Source organism: Lampetra planeri, chromosome 8 (assembly GCF_965212315.1).
Source record: "Lampetra planeri chromosome 8, kcLamPlan1.2.h2, whole genome shotgun sequence".
Taxonomy (NCBI): Eukaryota; Metazoa; Chordata; class Hyperoartia; order Petromyzontiformes; family Petromyzontidae; genus Lampetra; species Lampetra planeri.
The window spans coordinates 427,671-447,452 of NC_136114.1; the positions used below are offsets into that span (position 1 = coordinate 427,671).

Below are 19,782 nucleotides of genomic sequence, written 5' to 3' on the forward strand. Positions count from 1 at the left end.
GGTATACTGTACCCGGAATGACGGTATCATTAGCTGATACTGTGAGGTGGGGCGGTGCGGGGTGGGCGAGACAGTCAATGGCACCTCAACCTTTGCAGTGCAAGCATTTCGCCGACAGAAATAAAGACCCCCATATAGCCTATTAACAGACTGTTGGGGAAAATGCTGTTAGCAAGCACCTATGATGGCCGGCACAGAACACAAACGGGTGGGTGGCCAGCACTACGCCCGGGTACCGCTTTTGTCTCCCATGTGGCGACATTTACACATCGCAGTGGGTACTCATTTAAGGCTGAACCGAGCTAGGGGAGGCCCAAGACCGGTTCAAATCATCGTCACTGGTCTTTGGGCGAGAGCAGGATTCAAACTCGGATCTCCGGGTTCGTAGCGCAGCACGCTAACTACTGTAGCACTTCCGCTCCCCACTCACGCACAGACACACACACACCTCCTTTGGGTCATCATCATGGGTAAGAACAGTATTCAGTATTTATACTACTATTTATTGTTTAAAATGTTTTTGTAAAGGGTTTTTACGTGTTTATTCCAATTGTTTGATGTTTTGTTTATTTATAATACAGTGCAGTACTTATTTCAATTGTGATGACTATTTCTGGTTGCCGTTTACCGAACCCCATTATTGACAGTCCCTCCAGAAAAACGCGATTATGCGATCGCAAGATTCCACGCAAAATCAGCCAAAGTCCGCATATTTATGCGGGGGGCGCGTTTTTTCAAAAACGCCGCACTTTCGCCGCATAAATTGCAGATTTCCGCGCGCAAAATATGCGGGCTTGCATGATTTCATAATCCCCGCATTTTCGTTGCAAAAAGTCACATATATCTTAGCAGAAAGTTGAAAAATATTGCGTTTACTTCACACAAGCGCAGCCATTTCCCCTGTTGCCATGGGAACGTTATGAAGTGACGTCACTCATTACGCGACATCATTGAAAAGCTGCAAACCCCGCGATGCCAATGAAACCATGATGAAGAGTTTATGCAACTTTACAGTTGTAAGATTGCACTTTTTTGTTAGTAGTATGTAAATTTACATTACTGTAAGACTGTACTGTTACTGTATTGCTTACGTTACTGTGCACTGAAAACACTTATTTTAACAGAAGATGTCTGTTTTGTATAGCTACCTCTGTAAAACAGGAAGCACACATTTTATTTTTTAATATTTTATTTATTCATTTTTACAGAAGTTGTAGCATATTCATTTTGTAAAGCTACAGAACTTGTTCGACTCAATGTTTTGTAAGTTTGAGCCATCTGTTTGTTAAGGTCTGAAATAAAACAAGATGAGAACTTAAATATTCCCAGCACTTTCTGTGATGTAGTATGCTTGCTTATCATCGGAAGTAATAAGAAATGACTCTTTACATTAAAGTGAATAGGGTGTTGGGGGAATCACTTATTTTTCTCTTTTTCATCAAACCGCAGTTTTTGCAAGTTCCCGCAATTTTTGCAAGTTCCCGCAATTTTTGCAAGTTCCCGCAATTTAATCGCATAAAATTGCATAAATATCCCGCATATTCCATCGCATTTTTTAAGAAAACGTGCCGCATAATCAACGATTTTTGCCCGCAACAATCACCAAAAAACTCCGCGTTTTTCTGGAGGGACTGTATTGAGGTAAGGCTATCGCGGTTTTGGATTTCCCGGAACCTTCGACGAATGTAACCCCTGCGATATTCAAGGGTCTCCTGTAATGTAGCCCGTATTTTTTATTGCGTACTCTCCTATTTATATTCCAATTGTGCCATCGGTCTCATATTTAGAATTGTATTTTTTGGGACTCCCATAGTAAACAGGAGATTACCCTCATATCCCAGAACTGTTGCCTGATAAAATAATATATCAGACACTCTTTTAAACAAAACGGCCTATTTGGAGGGATTAACCCTAGTGAAATACAGTCTGTTCTATAACGCTGCGTGTTGTTTTCATAATGCGAATTGGACGTAACGCAATGAATGTATTAGGGAACACATTTTTTTATAACGCGGATTAAAATGTACTACTATATTTACCCAAGAATGTCAGTGTGTAATGCGCGTGACGTCACTCCACGTCGACCAGCCCCCCTCATTAATAATCATGAACAGGTTATGTCCTCCAAACGGACACCCCTCCGTTAATAATAATTAGCAGGTGACGTCAATCCACATGGGGGGTGCGAGGCGCCTCCTCCCCACTCCTCAGCGTCAACTTATAACCCTCATGAAATAAGTCTGTGTCACCGCGGCCTTACAAATTGCACACGAAAGGATGCAATGAATATCACGTCGCGGTCTGCTTTTCGCTTGCAAGTTTCAGATTTACTGCAATATACCCGTCCTTGGACAGGCAAAAGGCTAGTTGGATGTAATACCTTTGAGAGAACGGAACTACGTCACGCGAGTAGGAATAAGCGGTTGTAGCGGCTGCCTCGATGTGGCATCGCACAAGGCAGCGGAATGCTGCTGGATGCTTCTAGATGCTACCCACGTGCCTCAGTCTTTGTCCAGCCTGAATACACATCTCACGTGTTATCACAGACTGTACTTAACCCTATGTTAAATATTATTTACCTTAATGCGATATTTCCATAACGCAATGTTCTTCAGGAACACAACTACCGCTTTATAGAACAGACTGCACCTTAATCTATATATAAAAATGAAGTACTGCTTCTTAGGCATACGAGGCAGTGCTAGTGATCTACGGCATGAAAAGCAGTGGAGGCTGCCTTGTATGCACAGTTGCGAGTGGCGTGCCACTTAAATTTGAGCTCTAAAACATTTACTTATACAATTTATTTTCCTTTAAACAAGGAGCTCATAAATACAAAGTTGGCATTTCAAATTTAACTCAGATAGACTAAAACTTAATTAACCCAAAAAATGCCCACGCAAATTAATTGTACATATCGGCATCTCAGTGGCTGAATCAAACCACTCCCATGTAGTTTCACAAAGGGCGCTCTGATTTCCGCCTTGGCTATTAACAGGTACAGACATCCTTCCTCTTACACATCCGTCAATCAATGCATCTTTATTTTACGTGCCAATGTGGCCCTCAGTAAAGTAGGCATCAGTGTACATTACACCTCATAATTTTAACTATAAAAGTAAACCAGATATACAAAGCACGGGCATTTCATCTAGATTTGTTCATCGTACATATATTGTCAATGGAAATGTAAAAATGCATTTTCGGATCATATATTTGCTCATTATATTTATATAACATGAGCAGAATTATCATGGAAAATTATAGTTTTTTTACATGGTTGTGGTGAGTACTCACATTAATGATCACTGCCAGCTTGGCTACTCCATTCAAGATGACGTACCATGTACCTGCAATACACAACATGTAAACCCACTCAATAAGCATGTGTAAACCACATGCACTTAAAACAAGGTGAAAAAGTTCGATACGCATACCACATAAAAGCAACATTCATCACAAGCCTTTGCAGGATATTAAACCCAGACTTAACAACTGAGGTATCAAACTTGATTTGGAGCTTTCGTGACTGCAGGAGTTACTCTTTGGTTCTTTCGGTAAAGTCAGGTAGAAAGAGAAAATAATAAATAAAATAATAGCATACGACGTTTCGATTGCAACATAAGCAATCATCATCAGGTACAAATGAAAGAGAAAACAAGCCTAGTAAACTTAGAAATATAATCCAGAGAGGGGGGGGATATAGCATGTCAATGAGAGATTTAGTAAAATTTGGAAATGCAATGCAACAAAGACTCTCTGTGTTGCATTGCATTTCCAAATTTGCGTGTTTTCTCTCTCTTTGTCTCCCCTCGTGTTGTTGCTCTATTATTTCCTGCAGTCACGAAAGCTCCAAATCTCTCATTGACATGTTAATTTCTCTACCCCCCCCCCTCTCTGCCCCCCTCTATTTAAGGCCTCAACACGGAGGAGTTGTTTCTCTGTGTGCCTATGTGTGTGTCTCTCTCTGTGTGTCTCTGTGTTATCTCTCTCTCTCTGCTTTTGTGTCTGTCTACAGTGAGGGAAAAAACGTATTTGATCCCCTGCTGATTTTGTACGTTTGCCCACTGACAAAGAAATGATCAGTCTATAATTTTAATGGTAGGTTTATTTGAACAGTGAGAGACAGAATAACAACAAAAAAATCCAGAAAAACGCATGTCAAAAATTGTATTGATTGATTTGCATTTTAATGAGGGAAATAAGTATTTGACTCCTCTGCAAAACATGACTTAGTACTTTGTGGCAGAACCCTTGTTGGCAATCACAGAGGTCAGACGTTTCTTGTAGTTGGCCACCAGGTTTGCACACATCTCAGGAGGGATTTTGTCCCACTCCTCTTTGCAGATCTTCTCCAAGTCATTAAGGTTTCGAGGCTGACGTTTGGCAACTCGAACCTTCAGCTCCCTCCACAGATTTTCTATGGGATTAAGGTCTGGAGACTGGCTAGGCCAATCCACGACCTTAATGTGCTTCTTCTTGAGCCACTCCTTTGTTGCCTTGGCCGTGTGTTTTGGGTCATTGTCATGCTGGAATACCCATCCACGACCCATTTTCAATGCCCTGGCTGAGAGAAGGAGGTTCTCACCCAAGATTTGATGGTACATGGCCCCGTCCATTGGTTGCGGTGAAGTTGTCCTGTCCCCTTAGCAGAAAAACACCCCCAAAGCATAATGTTTCCACCTCCATGTTTGACGGTGGGGATGCTGTTCTTGGAGTCATAGGCAGCATTCCTCCTCCGAACACAGCGAGTTGAGTTGATGCCAAAGAGCTCCATTTTGGTCTCATCTGACAACAACACTTTCACCCAGTTGTCCTCTGAATCATTCAGATGTTAATTGGCAAACTTCAGACGGGCATGTATATGTGCTTTCTTGAGCAAGGGGACCTTGCGGGCGCTGCAGGATTTCAGTCCTTCACGGCGTAGTGTGTTACCAACTGTTTTCTTGGTGACTATGGTCCCAGCTGCCTTGAGATCATTGACAAGATCCTCCCGTGTAGTTCTGGGCTGATTCCTCACCGTTGTCATGATCATTGCAACTCCACGAGGTGAGATCTTGAATGGAGCCCCAGGCCGAGGGAGATTGACAGTTCTTTTGTGTTTCTTCCATTTGCGAATACTCGCACCAACAGTTGTCACCTTCTCACCAAGCTGCTTGGCGATGGTCTTGTAGCCCATTCCAGCCTTGTGTAGGTCTACAATCTTGTCCCTGACATCCTTGGAGAGCTCTTTGGTCTTGTCCATAGTGGAGAGTTTGGAATTTGATTGATTGATTGCTTCTGTGAGCAGGTGTCTTTTATACAGGTAATAAGCTGAGATTAGGAGCACTCCCTTTAAGAGTGTCCTCCTAATCTAATCTCAGCTCGTTACCTGTGTAATGCGAGCATAAATGGGGTTTGCTGCTGGGCTCTGGCCCGATCACACGGGCCGGGGTATTGGGGGGCGGAGCCAGTATGGGAAGGCCGGATCTGACGATCCGGAAGCGGAGGAGTCAGGATCACGTGGGAAACAGGATATAAGGGGGAGCCTGGAAGGGATCGGGGTCAGTTGCGGGAGTAAGAAGGCTGAGCCACGTTGGGTGGCGAGAGGGGATCCGCGCCATCGGCCACGAGGCCGAAGGACCTTCAGCACGCCGTCAGCCAGCGGTGTGCGGAGTGAGGAAGTGGAGGAGCTATTGGAGGAGCGCGCGTGAGCGCGCGCGAGGTGACGCTGGTCCGCTTTCAGGACCAGCGGGGTGTGAGGAAGAGCGGAGGAGTTGACGAGGGAGCGCGTGCGGGGCGCGGGCGAGGAGAGGAGCTGACGAAGGAGCGCGTGCGGGGCACGCGCGAGGAGTGTGTGGGGCGCGTGCGGGCTGGAGAGGCTAATCCTGAAGCTGGACATACTGCTCTAGTACGCTGGGTGGGGGGGAGAGGGTTGGGGGGACAACTCTGCATGATCAAAACACTGCACGTCAAATTTCCTAGTGATGGTAGTGTGCAAGGCTGGGAGTAAAAGGCTGGGGATGTGGATATGAATATAAACTATAAGGCAGCTAAGGTTTAACTTGGTTAATAACATCCTTCCAATGATTGCTCAATTTGAATCCATCTTCTCGGTTGAAGTTATGTCTATGTTTGTATATCTGGATAGCTTCATGGACAAATATTTGGTGGTATCCAGACGGCTTGCAGAGCACTTTGGTATCGGAGAAAACAATATCATGAGAGCCCACCACGTTGTAGCAGTGGTCAGCCATGGCTGAAGAGTTTGTCCTGTCGTGTTTGAAATCTGCCTTGTGCTCTATGTTGTTATAATAATGTATCCTATTAAAATGTGTACATTAGTTTGTGGGTTATTGTGTACATAATAAGGAATGCTAAAAATAATAATCTTCAAAAAAGTAAACTTTGAAGCATTTTTTTATTCAAGCATTTTTAAAAGAACGACTTAAACATGAAATAAACTTTCAGGAGTGCTAACTCAGTAATTCTCCTTTTGCATGGTTCCAATAGTTACAATGGCAGCTTCCACTGAGTTATGTCCAGTAGCATGCTGAGACCAAGGGAAGAGTGTGGCAATGAGCCAGATTAAATGCTCAGGCCGTGTGTTTGTTTCTGTGGGTATGAAGCCTGCACCGCTGCGGTTGGCGCGTCCCATACGCAATATCGCAGCATGCACTTCCCACATACCAAAGCCCCTTTGGCGGTTGCTCATGATGGTCTGGCAGCATAAACGTTACGATTTTAACTTCTTTTCATGTACACGACGCATCATCATATCCTCTTACTTTTTTCTACATTGTTTTTCAATATTGTCTGCCGTATTTTTTTCATCTGGGTTATTTTTTGTTCCTAACCTTGTTTCAAATACCTTATCAAATTGGTAATTTTTTTACAATACGTTACCACTTTTTCAACTGTTTACTTCACGTTCTACTCCAGTAACTTTGGTTATTAAATACCTTTCTGTTCATTCTCATGCACACTCGAGCGGCTAAAATTGGCAGGTGATAAAGAGGAAAATAAACTTCGCCCTTCATTTAACGATTTATGGAGCATTTATTTACGTACCCATTCAGCGGCACATCGTTTAGTCATTTGCCAAGCCTACTATTCACAGAGGTACTTGGAAGTCTTAAAATTATTTTCGGTAAAATAAATGACTTACCAATGTCCTTGGCTCTCACGGCTGTGGGTCGCCGCAGTTCCGTCACAAACTTTTTCCCATCCAGACGAATCTCAATTACATTGTTCAACAACGCAAAGAAGGGTGCCAGTGGAAAGGAGGCCACAAACAGTGTGACGAAGCCAAACTGGATCACTGGAAACACAGCACAAGGCAAACATGAGGGATGCAAAAAGCCCGAAATTTGAATTGTACGGAAACATGTTTATGCATTACTCAACAATAATATCAGCAATTCCTGAAGAAGTGCATTGTGGTCCTCTTGGGTCACCCTAAACGTTAATTGTGAGCAAATATGACCGATTTACAGGTGCGGTATTTTGGTGGTGACCTAAGACTGGACCATAATACACATATTCAGGAACTTCTGATGGATTTTTTTTTTGTAATGCACATAGGCTGAGTGCTTTTTACATGTGTTTGTGTGGTTTGAAAGTTACGATTTCCATGCCTGCACTATTGTTGCTTTAAATAAGGGGCGAATTAAAAAAATGAATCACTTCTTTTTTAGGCATTTCGAATTGAACTCGGATCGACTGAAAATGAAAAAACATAGTTTTGATCGTTTTTTCTCATCCTTTACACATTTGATGAATACATTTTACTAACTTTGTGAGATTGTGAGATTTCTAGGCCCAGGCATACTCTGGTCAAGAAAACACGAGGTTTGCCGTATTATTAATTGTATAAAACATCACTTAAATTAAAATCACCAAACAAGGAACTGAAGATGTATCCACTGGCATACAGTGGGGGGGGGGGGGGGTACGTGCCCCCCCAATGATCCGATCGAAATCCCTAATTTTGATTTGATCATTTTTTTCGAATCATTCGGGTTTATTAGTAATAAATCGGCATTTTGCGACCCCCACTGCTACTGTGTAGCATATTATTACGTGCCAGGGACTCGATGAGATGATAGGACAATAGTCTGAGTCCATAATTGGCAATAAGTAACGGCAAATCAGTTATAAGTGACTCACAGAATTGTGCACAGTTGCATATATAATACACGACTTCCCTGAAGGCATACCTTCAGCGAGCGCGATGCCGATCACACACGGTTCGAATTCGACCCTCGATCGATGGCTGCACCATCGCCGCACACGCGTCGATACATCCAATGGCTCTGCCATTGGATGTATCCACACAAATAATATACTTTTCTTGGTTCTTTCGGTAAAGTCACGTAGAATGTAAATAATAAAATAATAAAAATACAACATAATAAAATAATTGTCACGACGTTATTATGTTTTATTTTTTATTATTTTATTATTTCCATTCTACGTGACTTTACCAAAAGAACCAAGAAGATGAATCCCTGCAGTCACGAAAGTTTAAATCGAAAAATAATATACTGTCAAAAAAGTAGAGGTCACGTGAGAACTGTGAGCAATTGCAATGTATTTGGGTCAAAGGTAGAGTTGAATATCTTGAAGTAGTTTTTGTATACAATATACCGTACATATGTGTAGAAGCATTATGACATTGTTTGTTGGTTTTGTGTGATGGGAGATTTTGGCTTTCACCTGCCTTTGTGGAAAGGGTCCCCATATCACAATTGGTATTGTGGCACCAATGTTTCTTTAAGTATTTATTTTTGTTCATATTATTGTAATAAAGCTCTTTGAGATGACTTCTGGAATCCGTCTTTTATTCACTTTAGGTTACAGCTACTTCACGTTGATAATAGGCAACGTGAAGGGACAGATAGACCGAGAGAGACGCACTGCCACGTGGCAACTCGGAGCCCCGCTCCCGCGTGGCCCTCTCCTTCGTTGTTTCCCATTCTGACCACGTGTCGTTCCTCTCTACCCCAAATGGGTCATGTTCAGCAAGGGAGAGGAGGCCTTGGGCTAACTAGCCGTGCTGCTTGGAGTAAGGCCACTGCACCAGAGCGGCGGAAGATGGTAGTGCAGGAAGTACGCCATCAGGAGGAGGCTGCAAGGTGGGCCAAGGCAGTCTCTCTTGCCAAACAGGGACAGTGGACTCGATGGGACAGTGTGGAGAAGAGGAAGATCAGCTGGAAGGATCTGTGGGCCATGGAAGTGAGGCGGTTGAGCTTTTCCATCAGAGCAACATATGACGTCCTTCCAACACCAGTTAATTTTCACCAATGGTATGGTGAAGATCCGGACTGTGCCCTCTGTTCCATGCCAGCCAACCTCAGGCACATTCTCACAGGGTGTAAAACAAGCCTCACCCAAGGACGCTACACTTGGTGTCACAACCAAGTCCTTAAAAACCTTGCTTCCACCCTGGAGGACAAGCGAGCTGCCACCAACTCCCTACCACCACCCCCAGCAGCATCACACCCCTTACGGACGACCTTTGTCCGCGAAGGGGCTAAACCACCGAAGAGCGGCTCTACACCATTAGAGCGAGACCAGCTGCGCTTGGCCCGCGACTGAAAAATGCTAGCTGACATTGGCCGGCAACTTGAGTTTCCTCCGGAGATCGCAACCACCACCCTAAGACCTGACATGGTGCTCTGGTCCCGTTCGCTCAAGAAGGTCTTCATCATTGAGCTCACAGTACCCTGGGAGGACTCAGTAGATGAGGCTTATGAGCGAAAACATCTGCGCTATGCCAATCTAGCTGCCGAAGCACGGCATCATGGTTGGAACACAGAAGTCCGACCAGTGGAGGTGGGCTGCAGAGGTTTTGTGGCAACATCTACAACCAGACTGCTTAGAGACCTGGGAATTAAGGGCCAGAGCCAGCGTTCGGCAATCAGAGCTGTATCGGAGGCGGCAGAAGGCAGCAGTCAGTGGCTCTAGATGAAGAGGAAAGACCCCAGCTGGGCCCCAAAGTGAGAGGGCCAGGAGGTATGCAGTCAACAATGCTTGACTCAGGGAGGAGGACGCCCCTGCCATGCATAGTCCCATGGGATGTTGGCTATCAACAACAAGGCAACTCCTATGACTAATTGGGAATGGGACGCAAGCGTAGGATTGATCACCCTGTCACTGGCCGCCTTTGGGGAGGGTGTATAGTATGAAAGGCCGAAACACCCTAGGAACCAAAGGTTCACTACTGACGATGCGCTCCCCAAATTTCACCAGGCTCACTGTTCATGAACTCTTGGAAGTGCTTGCACAAAGGATAGTAACATCTCATCCTGTGTTCTTAGGAATCTGAAATTTGTTCATATTATTGTAATAAAGCTCTTTGAGACGACTTCTGGAATCCGTCTTTTATTCACTTTAGGTTACAGCTACTTCACGCTGATAATAGGCAACGTGAAGGGACAGATAGACCGAGAGAGACGCACTGCCACGTGGCAACTCGGAGCCCCGCTCCCGCGTGGCCCCCTCCTCCGTTGTTTCCCGTTTTGACCACGTGTCATTCCTCTCTACCCCTATTTAATACCCGGATCACGTGGTACGCTTCAGCCAATCCTCGTTAGCCTGCATCGAATCTTCCAGGCTCCCTCGTCAGCTCCCGGGACCACGCCCCTGACTCATCTCCCCATTGGCTGAGGCCAAAGCCAGCAGAACCAATCTCCATAGCTGTCACCCTTCCATCACGTCAGGGCCATGCCCCTAGGCTTCCCCCCCATTGGCTGTAAACCAGGACCGGCAGAGCCAATCACCATGACAAGTTGTGATACGTCAGTGAGCCGGATATATTCTCATATTACAATATTACTACATTGACATAGCTGTCAACCCATACGGTTTATCCGTATTCTTGTACAGGGAAATACGGCGATCAGCCATTTCAATAAGGGGAAATTGTTTTGTTTTGTCTATGTGTTTGTGTTTCTCCCTTGTGATGGGACTTTGTAGGATGAACTTTGACATGTATAAGGGCACGGAGTGACCAATAGATCTGAATTGGTATGTAATAAGATAGGCACTGATAAGGGGTTAACAGGTATGCATTGAATACATCAGAGTCACAGAATTAGAAATGTAGATTTCTAGTTTTGCTTAAAAATACAGATTAAAGTTTTCTGGGTGTGAATTTGTTCTTCTTAGCTGATTAAAGCAGTTGTATATTACTTTACTTGTCTTAGCAACTACCTTGGGCACCAGTTTAATGCATATGAGAATGCATTGATTCATTGATGATGTTAACCTCATGCACGATACATGCATTGAATAATTGATTCAAATCATTAGAGTGTGAGGGTGGCTAATCAGTTCTTGAAAAACAAGGCTGTTCGGTAATGAATGTATTTTGATGTTTCCTTTATTGATAATGATGATGACTTTCTAAATACTATTTCATAATAATATGTATGAACCATTTTAACACCAACCAGTTTGTGCGCAAGATAAACTTCCAGGTGACTGCCTGAACAGAAAAAACGTTACTCACCTGGTATTATCTGCTCCTAATTTGCCTTAAGTTCACATTTGTTTTTTTACAAAATATGGCAGCAACGTTCGTGAGAATACTGCGGGTGACATTGCAGCTATTGCTGTAAATCAATAACTGATAACGTGAAGGCGTATTGGATACCACCTGTTGTATGTAAGTCATTTTGATTACCCATTTCCATGTACTCTGGATTGAGCCCAGTGAATGGCTCCAGCTCATAGTCCTTGCATCCCAATTCCATCCCATCCTCTTCCGTTAGGTGGCTCGCCTTTTTGTGCTGATCCTTCTTGTGCAGATAACGGCAGAGCTTCTTAATTTTTCTGTTCAGAAGAGCGGGGACAGCCAAACCTACACTGAAGCTAAGCTTAGTGGGTGCAACTTTACAACATGCAACGTTTTGTAACTCAAATGTTGCACAATATAGCGTTATTTGTTTTACTTTGTTGATATTTTTGTACCAGTAACACATTCCAATGTTACCATTCTGACCCTGATTACAGTTACAAAGCATCGTTTTGGGGATTAAATTATGCACTCTGGTTCAGAACGGTAGTAAAATTATGCTAAAATGTGCAACCCGCATTTGAAAAACACATTTTGAATACACATTCACGCAACGACCTTTTATTTGAATAAAGAACAAATAATACATGAAGTTGGTGGAATTTTTTTGAGATTCCTGGAAAGTCAAATATTTTTTTATTGCAAAAGTGCACACGCAGAGTTCATACTCACGGGATGCCAACCTCAAACAGGTTGTTTTGGAGGAGCTGTTTGCCCAGCATGATGATACAGAGCTGCAGGGCAAGCTCCTGAAGACATCCACCTGGGGCACACTGTGGACAGCATACACCACTCAGTGGGTGTTCATCAGAAATAATATCTTCAAGGAGGCATTTTCGTCTGTATGTTGCCAGTGCTATAAGTGATAGTCACATATGTAGTGACATAGAACGGTCACTACTGTGTTGGCCCGTACGAGGGCTGGGGGCCCCAAGGGGGTGCCTGGGGGGCACGTGCTGGAGGGATCTGGACCTTCCCAGAGGTGGGGGAAGTGAGGCGTGTCCTGGGAAGGGAGGCGTGGCCTGGAGAGAGCCAGCCACGCCTGGGCGGAGCCGGCCACGCCAAAGGAGATATAAGCGTGGTGTGAACGGAGAGCAAGGCTGTTGTACTGTACTCCAAGTCCCGAGTCGTCGTACTGGGCCAGGCAGGCCGTTGCCTGCCTGGTCAAGTCTGTGTCACGTTCCAGAGTGTTAGTGAGTTGAGGAAGGTGGTCACCACCTCATGTACAGTGTTATATTACTTACCGTTAATAAATAGTGTTGCCTCCAAGTTGTGTGTGCACCTAATTCGAACCCACTACATTTGGCGTCAGAAGTTGTGGAAATATAAATATTGCTAGGTGTTATCCTAGGGAAGTAAAATGGGCACACGAAAAACAAAGACAAAACTCATCTGGACGCCTTCGTACGACGGGGATGGTGTGACGACCATCCTTCGGACAGCCCCGGGGATGGCAGCCCCGGTGACAGAGAGAGAGAGATGGCGCTGCACGCGGAGCGGTGGGACTTGCATCGCACTGCTGCTTCGCCGCCATCGGGAACGGAGCGATGGAGCCGCGGGGAGAGGACACCGTCGTCTCTGCGGGGGCTGGCGGGGGGAGGCCCAGGCATGCGGGCCACGCGGTGGGGCCGCCAACTCGGCGGCTGATCGTGGCGCGGTTCCCGCCAAAACGCCGCTCCCGCCAACTTGAGGGCTGGTCGGGGCGCGGTTCCCGCCAAAACGCTGCTCCCGCCAACTCGAGGGCTGGTCGGGGCGCGGTTCCCGCCAACTCGAGGGCTAGTCGGGGCGCGGTTCCCGCCAAAACGCCGCTCCCGCCAACTCGAGGGCTGGTCGGGGCGCGGTTCCCGCCAACTCGAGGGCTGGTTGGGGCGCGGTTCCCGCCAAAACGCCGCTCCTGCTGCCGAAATGCCGCTCCCGCCGACATCAACGCCTGCAGAGGGGGAGTTCCAGCCTTCTGCTCGAGCGCGAGAGGTGGATGGGTTCGCAAGAGCAGGCCGTGTTCACCATGAAAGATTCTTCGGGCCGTTCCAGTGCTCCACCTTGCCGCCCTCCGATATTCACAGTTTGCCAGGCGAGTCGTGACATGACACGAGAAAAATAATAATAACTTCACCCATCTTGCGTGTGCCGGGTTGCGATCGCGGGTGTTTTTTTTTAACTCGCTGGTTTGCGGAGCGTGTTCGTCTGGTTGTGTGCGTGATAAAGTGACGCGGCGACCATGCGGGTTTCTGCTTGTAACAGTGTTGTTGTTAATTACGGCGTCGAGATCGGTATCTTCTGGGTGTAGTTAATGATTAATTCGTTGTTGGTGTCCCGAGCTCCGTTGATATGCTGTAGGTTGCCGTGTTAACGACTCGTGTTGTTACATCGTTTTGTTGCGAAATCGCCATTGTTATTGTGTATACTGTATGGAGTTTCGCTCGTGATTGTCACGTGTAACTGTAAGAAACTTTGATCGTCATTGTTGCCAAGGTACAGACCGTATGGAGCTTTGCTTGGAATTGTTAACAGGGTATGGAATGTTGGGTACTTGCTTGTGATTATTTACTATGTACGGATTGTCTGGAGTATTGATTGTGTGTGTTGCCATGTGGGGACTGGATGGAGCATTGCGCCAAATGATTGACCGTACGAATTTCATATACTGCATATACTGTATTAATCAATTCGGCGATTCTTGGGGTTTGTGTATAGTTTTTTTGCTCTCAAAATTCGAATGCCCTGAGTCCCTTGGTTAATGTTGAAGGGGTTTTTAAAATGACAGGTTCGGTGTGTTTCAACCTCACTGGTTGGCTCCTGTCCGTTGTTGCACAGATGATGTCTTTTGTGCGGGAATGCCCCTTGTGTTCTACATCGATCGGGGGTGCGTTTCCGTTAATTGCTGTCAAATTGTGTTGCTCTCTCCACTCGGTTGGTACAGCTGCATGCTGCAATGCGAGTCTCGGAGATGATGTGTACGGATACGGGATGTGAGGTGTATTGTTGTGACCATTGAATATTCGGGATCGTCACAAATTGTGCGTACCTGTTCGGCATTGGATCAGTTCTGTGGGGGATCATAATTCAAATTGTATGTGTTGTGATGGTGTTAAATTGCGATGGTGACATGCTGCCAGGGATTTGGAATTGTGGTGCTGGCTGTCACCTATCTTGGGGCGCAGGTCCTGACCAGGATGGCCCAGTGAGTGTTGCGTGTCTAACATGAACGTTGTGGTCCCGTCATGCTATGGCTGACGGCTTGACCTGACAGCCCGGAGATTGAAACACTCCGTGGTATGTCTAGCCTAGTGGGCTGTGCGCTCACAGGGCTCGGAGAGTGTGGTCCCGTCATGCAATGGCTGATGGCTTGACCTGACAGCCCGGAGATTGAAACACTCCGTGGCATGTCTAGCCTAGTGGGCTGTGCGCTCAGATGGCTCGGAGAGTGTGGTCCCGTCATGCAATGGCTGACGGCTTGACCTGACAGCCCGGAGATCGAGACACTCCGTGGCTTGTCTAGCCTAGTGGGCTGTGCGCTCACATGGCTCGGGGAGTGTGGTCCCGTCATGCTATGGCTGACAGCTTGACCTGACGGCTCGAAGGTTGAGACCCTCCGAGGCGCGTTGAAACAGTGGGCTGGAGATTCGTAAGGTTCAGGTGGAGTTGTCCTGTTACGTTGAGACTGTATCCCTCAGTTGTTAGGGTGCATGTTGTGCAGTGAGTGAACGATGGGTCGTCTCAGCTTGGTCGGTACCGCTATATGCTGCGATGCGAGTCTTGGAGAGAGACTGGGTCGTCTCAGCTCGGTCGGTACAGCTATATGCTGCGATGCGAGTCTTGGAGAGAGACTGGGTCGTCTCAGCTCGGTCGGTACAGCTATATGCTGCGATGCGAGTCTTTGAGAGAAACTGGGTTAAAATCCCACCGATATGGCCGACGCGTGCTGCTGGTTGTGACGCCGCGTCGGAAAGGCGGTGGGGTGGTAACATGGAAATTCCCCCCCCGATATGGCCGACGTGTGCTACTGGTTGTGACGCCGCGTCGGAAAGGCGGTGGGGTGGTAACATGGAAATTCCCCCCCCGATATGGCCGATGCGTGCTACTGGTTGTGACGCCGCGTCGGAAAGGCGGTGGGGTGGTAACATGGAAATTCCCCCCCCGATATGGCCGACGCGTGCTACTGATTGTGACGCCACGTCGGAAAGGCGGGGGGGTGCTAACGGGTGACTGTCATTGCATGCGTGATTCTAACGGGGGGGGGGGGGGGGGGGCTGTGCTGGAGCGTAAGTGGGTTAGCCAGTTTTCATGTATATTTGTTGTTAATTCCCCGTTTTCTATGCGGTTCCCGTTTACCCTCGTCGATTCTGTATATATTACGTGATTGTATTTCTTATCGGTCGCCGGTCATTTATTGATGTTGCTGGTTCGGAGGCACACCTTTTCGATGTTTCACAGTTGTGTTACAGCCGGGGACGGCTGTGTGTTTATACAGGGGGGGGTGATGTAGTGACATAGAACGGTCACTACTGTGTTGGCCCGTACGAGGGCTGGGGGCCCCAAGGGGGTGCCTGGGGGGTCACGTGCTGGAGGGATCCGGACCTTCCCAGAGGTGGGGGAAGTGAGGCGTGTCCTGGGAAGGGAGGCGTGGCCTGGAGAGAGCCAGCCACGCCTGGGCGGAGCCGGCCACGCCAAAGGAGATACAAGCGTGGTGTGAACGGAGAGCAAGGCTGTTGTACTGTACTCCAAAGAGAAGACATCATCGGTCGTCAAGTCCCGAGTCGTCGTCCTGGGCCAGGCAGGCCGTTGCCTGCCTGGTCCAGTCTGTGTCGCGTTCCAGAGTGTTAGTGAGTTGAGGAAGGTGGTCACCACCTCATGTACAGTGTTATATTACTTACCATTAATAAATAGTGTTGCCTCCAAGCTGCGTGTGTGTGCACCTAATTCGAACCCACTACACATATATAAATATAACCAGAACCCACTCCATCCGCAGCGTTTTTTATAGGTTCACAGTTTGGTTTTGGGAGCCTGCCCTGGTTAATACTGTGGTGTATATTAACAATAAAAAGTTATTGCATCTGATTCACAGTCGATGTTAAAGATCCATGGGCATTCGAAGAAGAGTAGGCCCATTTGTGTGCCGGCATCATGGTCCACGTTTTAAAGTGATTTACTCAACTGGCACCACGTACAGTGTGCGGTGCGGGCTCCCGGTGAGGGAGCGAGAGGGAGTGTGAGCCAGCCAGGGTTATGTTGAGGCGTGATACACGTGACCAGATGATATTGGAGGGGGGCCACCGGTGGATGGGGGCCATTGGACGGTCTCATGGGAAAAAGGAGCTCTCGGGAGCCTTCGGGAAAGAGCTCGAGAGATCTAGAAGGTGGGCGGGGCGAGGGGCGGAGCCAGCCCCAGCCCAGGCCGATATAATGGGGGCCTCATGAGGGGCTCGGGGTTCTTCGGGTGGTTGGTGAAGAAGATCCACGTCGGGTTGAAGAAGTCTCTAGCCACGTGGTCCGGGACCCAGCTCGTGGTCCGGACCAGGATAGCGAACCGTGTCTAGTTCTGCCATAGCGTGGTTAGATGGGCGTTCAACGCCCATCTAACCACGCGTGTGTTGAGTTGGTGTAATAAATAGTGTTACTCCCAAGACAACGTCTGCGACTCAGTTGGACTCACTACACTTTTATGCTGTGTACAATCTTAGTTATGACCGTAGAACACTGTGGCCGATGCATTTTATGTTCTAGTTACTGAATGTGCACACTGCAGTGAAGGGAATCCTGTACAGTAGTGGGATTTCCAGCTTGGGATGTTTTTCCTGCTACTCTTAGGATCTTTGATAAGTTCCTTTGGTTGCGACTGAAGAAACTGTCTTGAGGCAACGCACAGTTCTTAAACGCAACAGTTGTGAAGGTGTTGCTTTTCTTTGGTCTCTTAAACTGACCATTATAAATTGAGTGCCCACTGCCTTTCGTGCCAATCACTTCCTGAGCAGAGCTAGTCTTTCATGCAAAATAAATCGCCACCTTTTTTTATAAGGGACATTTTTTTTAAAACCAGGATTTGTTTCACCCTCACCAGAAACGTCCCTGCTGGGGTTGAAAACCTCAAGGCCTTTCCAGGGAAGAAAATACATTATTCCTAATTTTTTATGTCATGATGAAACCCACCATTATAACCAACTGGAAAGAGCATGATCCACGAACACTACAGGAATGGGCCAATACATTTTCAGAAATTGCCGCTTTAGAGGATCTAAAACTAAGGGTCAGGGAGGAGGCTTACCACCAAACATGGAACCCATTCACTACCTCTCCTCCAGAGGGCATTGATTTTAAGAGCATTCATGAGGGCATTTAGGCACTTCCTCCCTCCCCCCCCCTTTTTCAACTCCTACAGGGGTACCAGGGCAGACACCAGCGGGTTGGAGAGTTTACTGAAACATTTGATTGAAACATGCGGTGTAGACAGGTTTCCATTGCACTGTAATCCGTAATGTGTTTGTGCAAGAGCTGCCATTTCATATTCATATATTTGTAGGTAATGTGTTGAACAAATAAGATGATGATACAGATCCTAACCAAATATATAAAGACTCTCTGCCTCAGTGTTAAATATTAAACTGCGTGCATTTTCATAATATGTTATTGATAGTTACTCTTAAAAATATTAGATGACATGTCATACCTCTTCCATGCGATAATTAGGTAAAATGTAGTAGTATTTCTTGGGATAACCAGTTATTCTGTAACAGAGGCAAGTATGACACGTGAATAAAGTACTGTACAATCTTAAAAACGAATTCAAACGCAAAAAAATATATCATACACTGGAAGATGTCCTGTAAATGTATGATGTACTGCTATCAATATCACAAAAGCATGAACAAATTATTCAATGATCAGTACAACATTTATTTATTTTGTTGAAATCTTCAAATTCTTGCCATAACTATATTCGCAAACCTAAAATATTATCAAAAATGTAAAACTACTACAAACGATTTGTTTAGAAATTTCCCTCTTCAATTACCTACATTCAAGTACTGTATAGGGAAGATTGTGAACTACGAATGAATGTTGATAATTTTTGTTTAAAATAAAACCTGTGACAAAATAACGCAATATTGATTTGACTTTTTGCAACTTACCTGCCCTTGAGGAAGGCCACGTATATGATGCTGGTATAGGAGTTGACAAACTTCAACATGAAGGACTTGAAAATTAGCCGGGTTTCAAATTCTTCCTCCGTTTTTGGAACCTCTGGAAAGAGATGAAAGTCGCAGGACGCTGGGGTTGTGGACATGGTGTGGAGAGTCCACAGGGCTCCTCTGGCCAGCGGGGACAGGGGTGGCCCTAGACGAGCTGCCAGCAACTGGCGCCCCCGAGGGAAAACATATTGCCCCTATTTTCCATTTAATGTTTTTTGTAAACGTATTTTTTAAACAGAGGCATAGTTATACGTTTGTCCGTCCATCCGTCCATCCGTCCATCTGTCCAATAAAATCTCATAAAAGTTTAGAAATGGATGATAATGCATATTCCCTCTGTACGCGCACGGGAATTGAAATAATCACATCTTCGTTATTTTATTTGTATATTTTGTATTTGTATTTGTCCCTTGAATTTGACGCCCCGCTTAACTTGGCGCCCTAGGCGACCACCTAATTAGCCTATAAGGACGGCCGGCCCCGAGCGGAGATTATCTATAGCCCCTGCGAGCGAAATTAAGGGGGCAGTCTTCTACAAATGCTGAAGACTACTCACATCCATCAGTGTGAACACAGTTCCACCACCATCGTCGTCGTCGTACAGTTGTAATTACTTGCAATGTGGGTTTCCGTAGACAATACAATGATCCATATGTTGAAATAATGACATCCAAATGTGTTCGTGGGTTAGACCACGTAGTGGTGTTATGCCAAAATTTATTGTCATTAACCCTCCACCACCCTACAAGATTGTTACATTTCAATAGATAAATTATACGTGCCTATTTAAAATGATCAAATGCTGACCAACACCCAGCAGTGTCTGAAACATTTTCTCGACCGAATCTAACATCAAACGTACGACATTTAATAGAACCACTTTGAGCAAATTTCTGGGTAGTGCACCCAGAAATCACTGAAAGTGCCAGCAAGCTGGGACATGGCTATAACCCCCCACGACCTACACAGGGTAAGGAGACCCTCATCCAGCAGTGGCTTGATAAAGGAGCTGTACACGCACGAGCGCATAAT

The 19,782-nt window shown here is 46.1% G+C and overlaps 1 protein-coding gene across 1 annotated transcript in view; it reads right to left on the reverse strand.

Moving 5' to 3' along the window:
* The window catches only part of LOC144720184 (anoctamin-1-like), an 87,163-nt gene that overhangs the window by 17,722 nt on the left and 49,659 nt on the right, over window positions 1-19,782 (reverse strand). The window contains exons 15-20 of the mRNA XM_078596681.1: window positions 18,691-18,802; window positions 18,228-18,285; window positions 12,233-12,333; window positions 11,669-11,817; window positions 7,148-7,300; window positions 3,298-3,350 (exon numbers count right to left, since the gene is read on the reverse strand). Of these exons, the coding sequence (XP_078452807.1) occupies window positions 3,298-3,350; window positions 7,148-7,300; window positions 11,669-11,817; window positions 12,233-12,333; window positions 18,228-18,285; window positions 18,691-18,802 (626 nt within the window). The remainder of the gene's footprint in view (window positions 1-3,297; window positions 3,351-7,147; window positions 7,301-11,668; window positions 11,818-12,232; window positions 12,334-18,227; window positions 18,286-18,690; window positions 18,803-19,782) is intronic.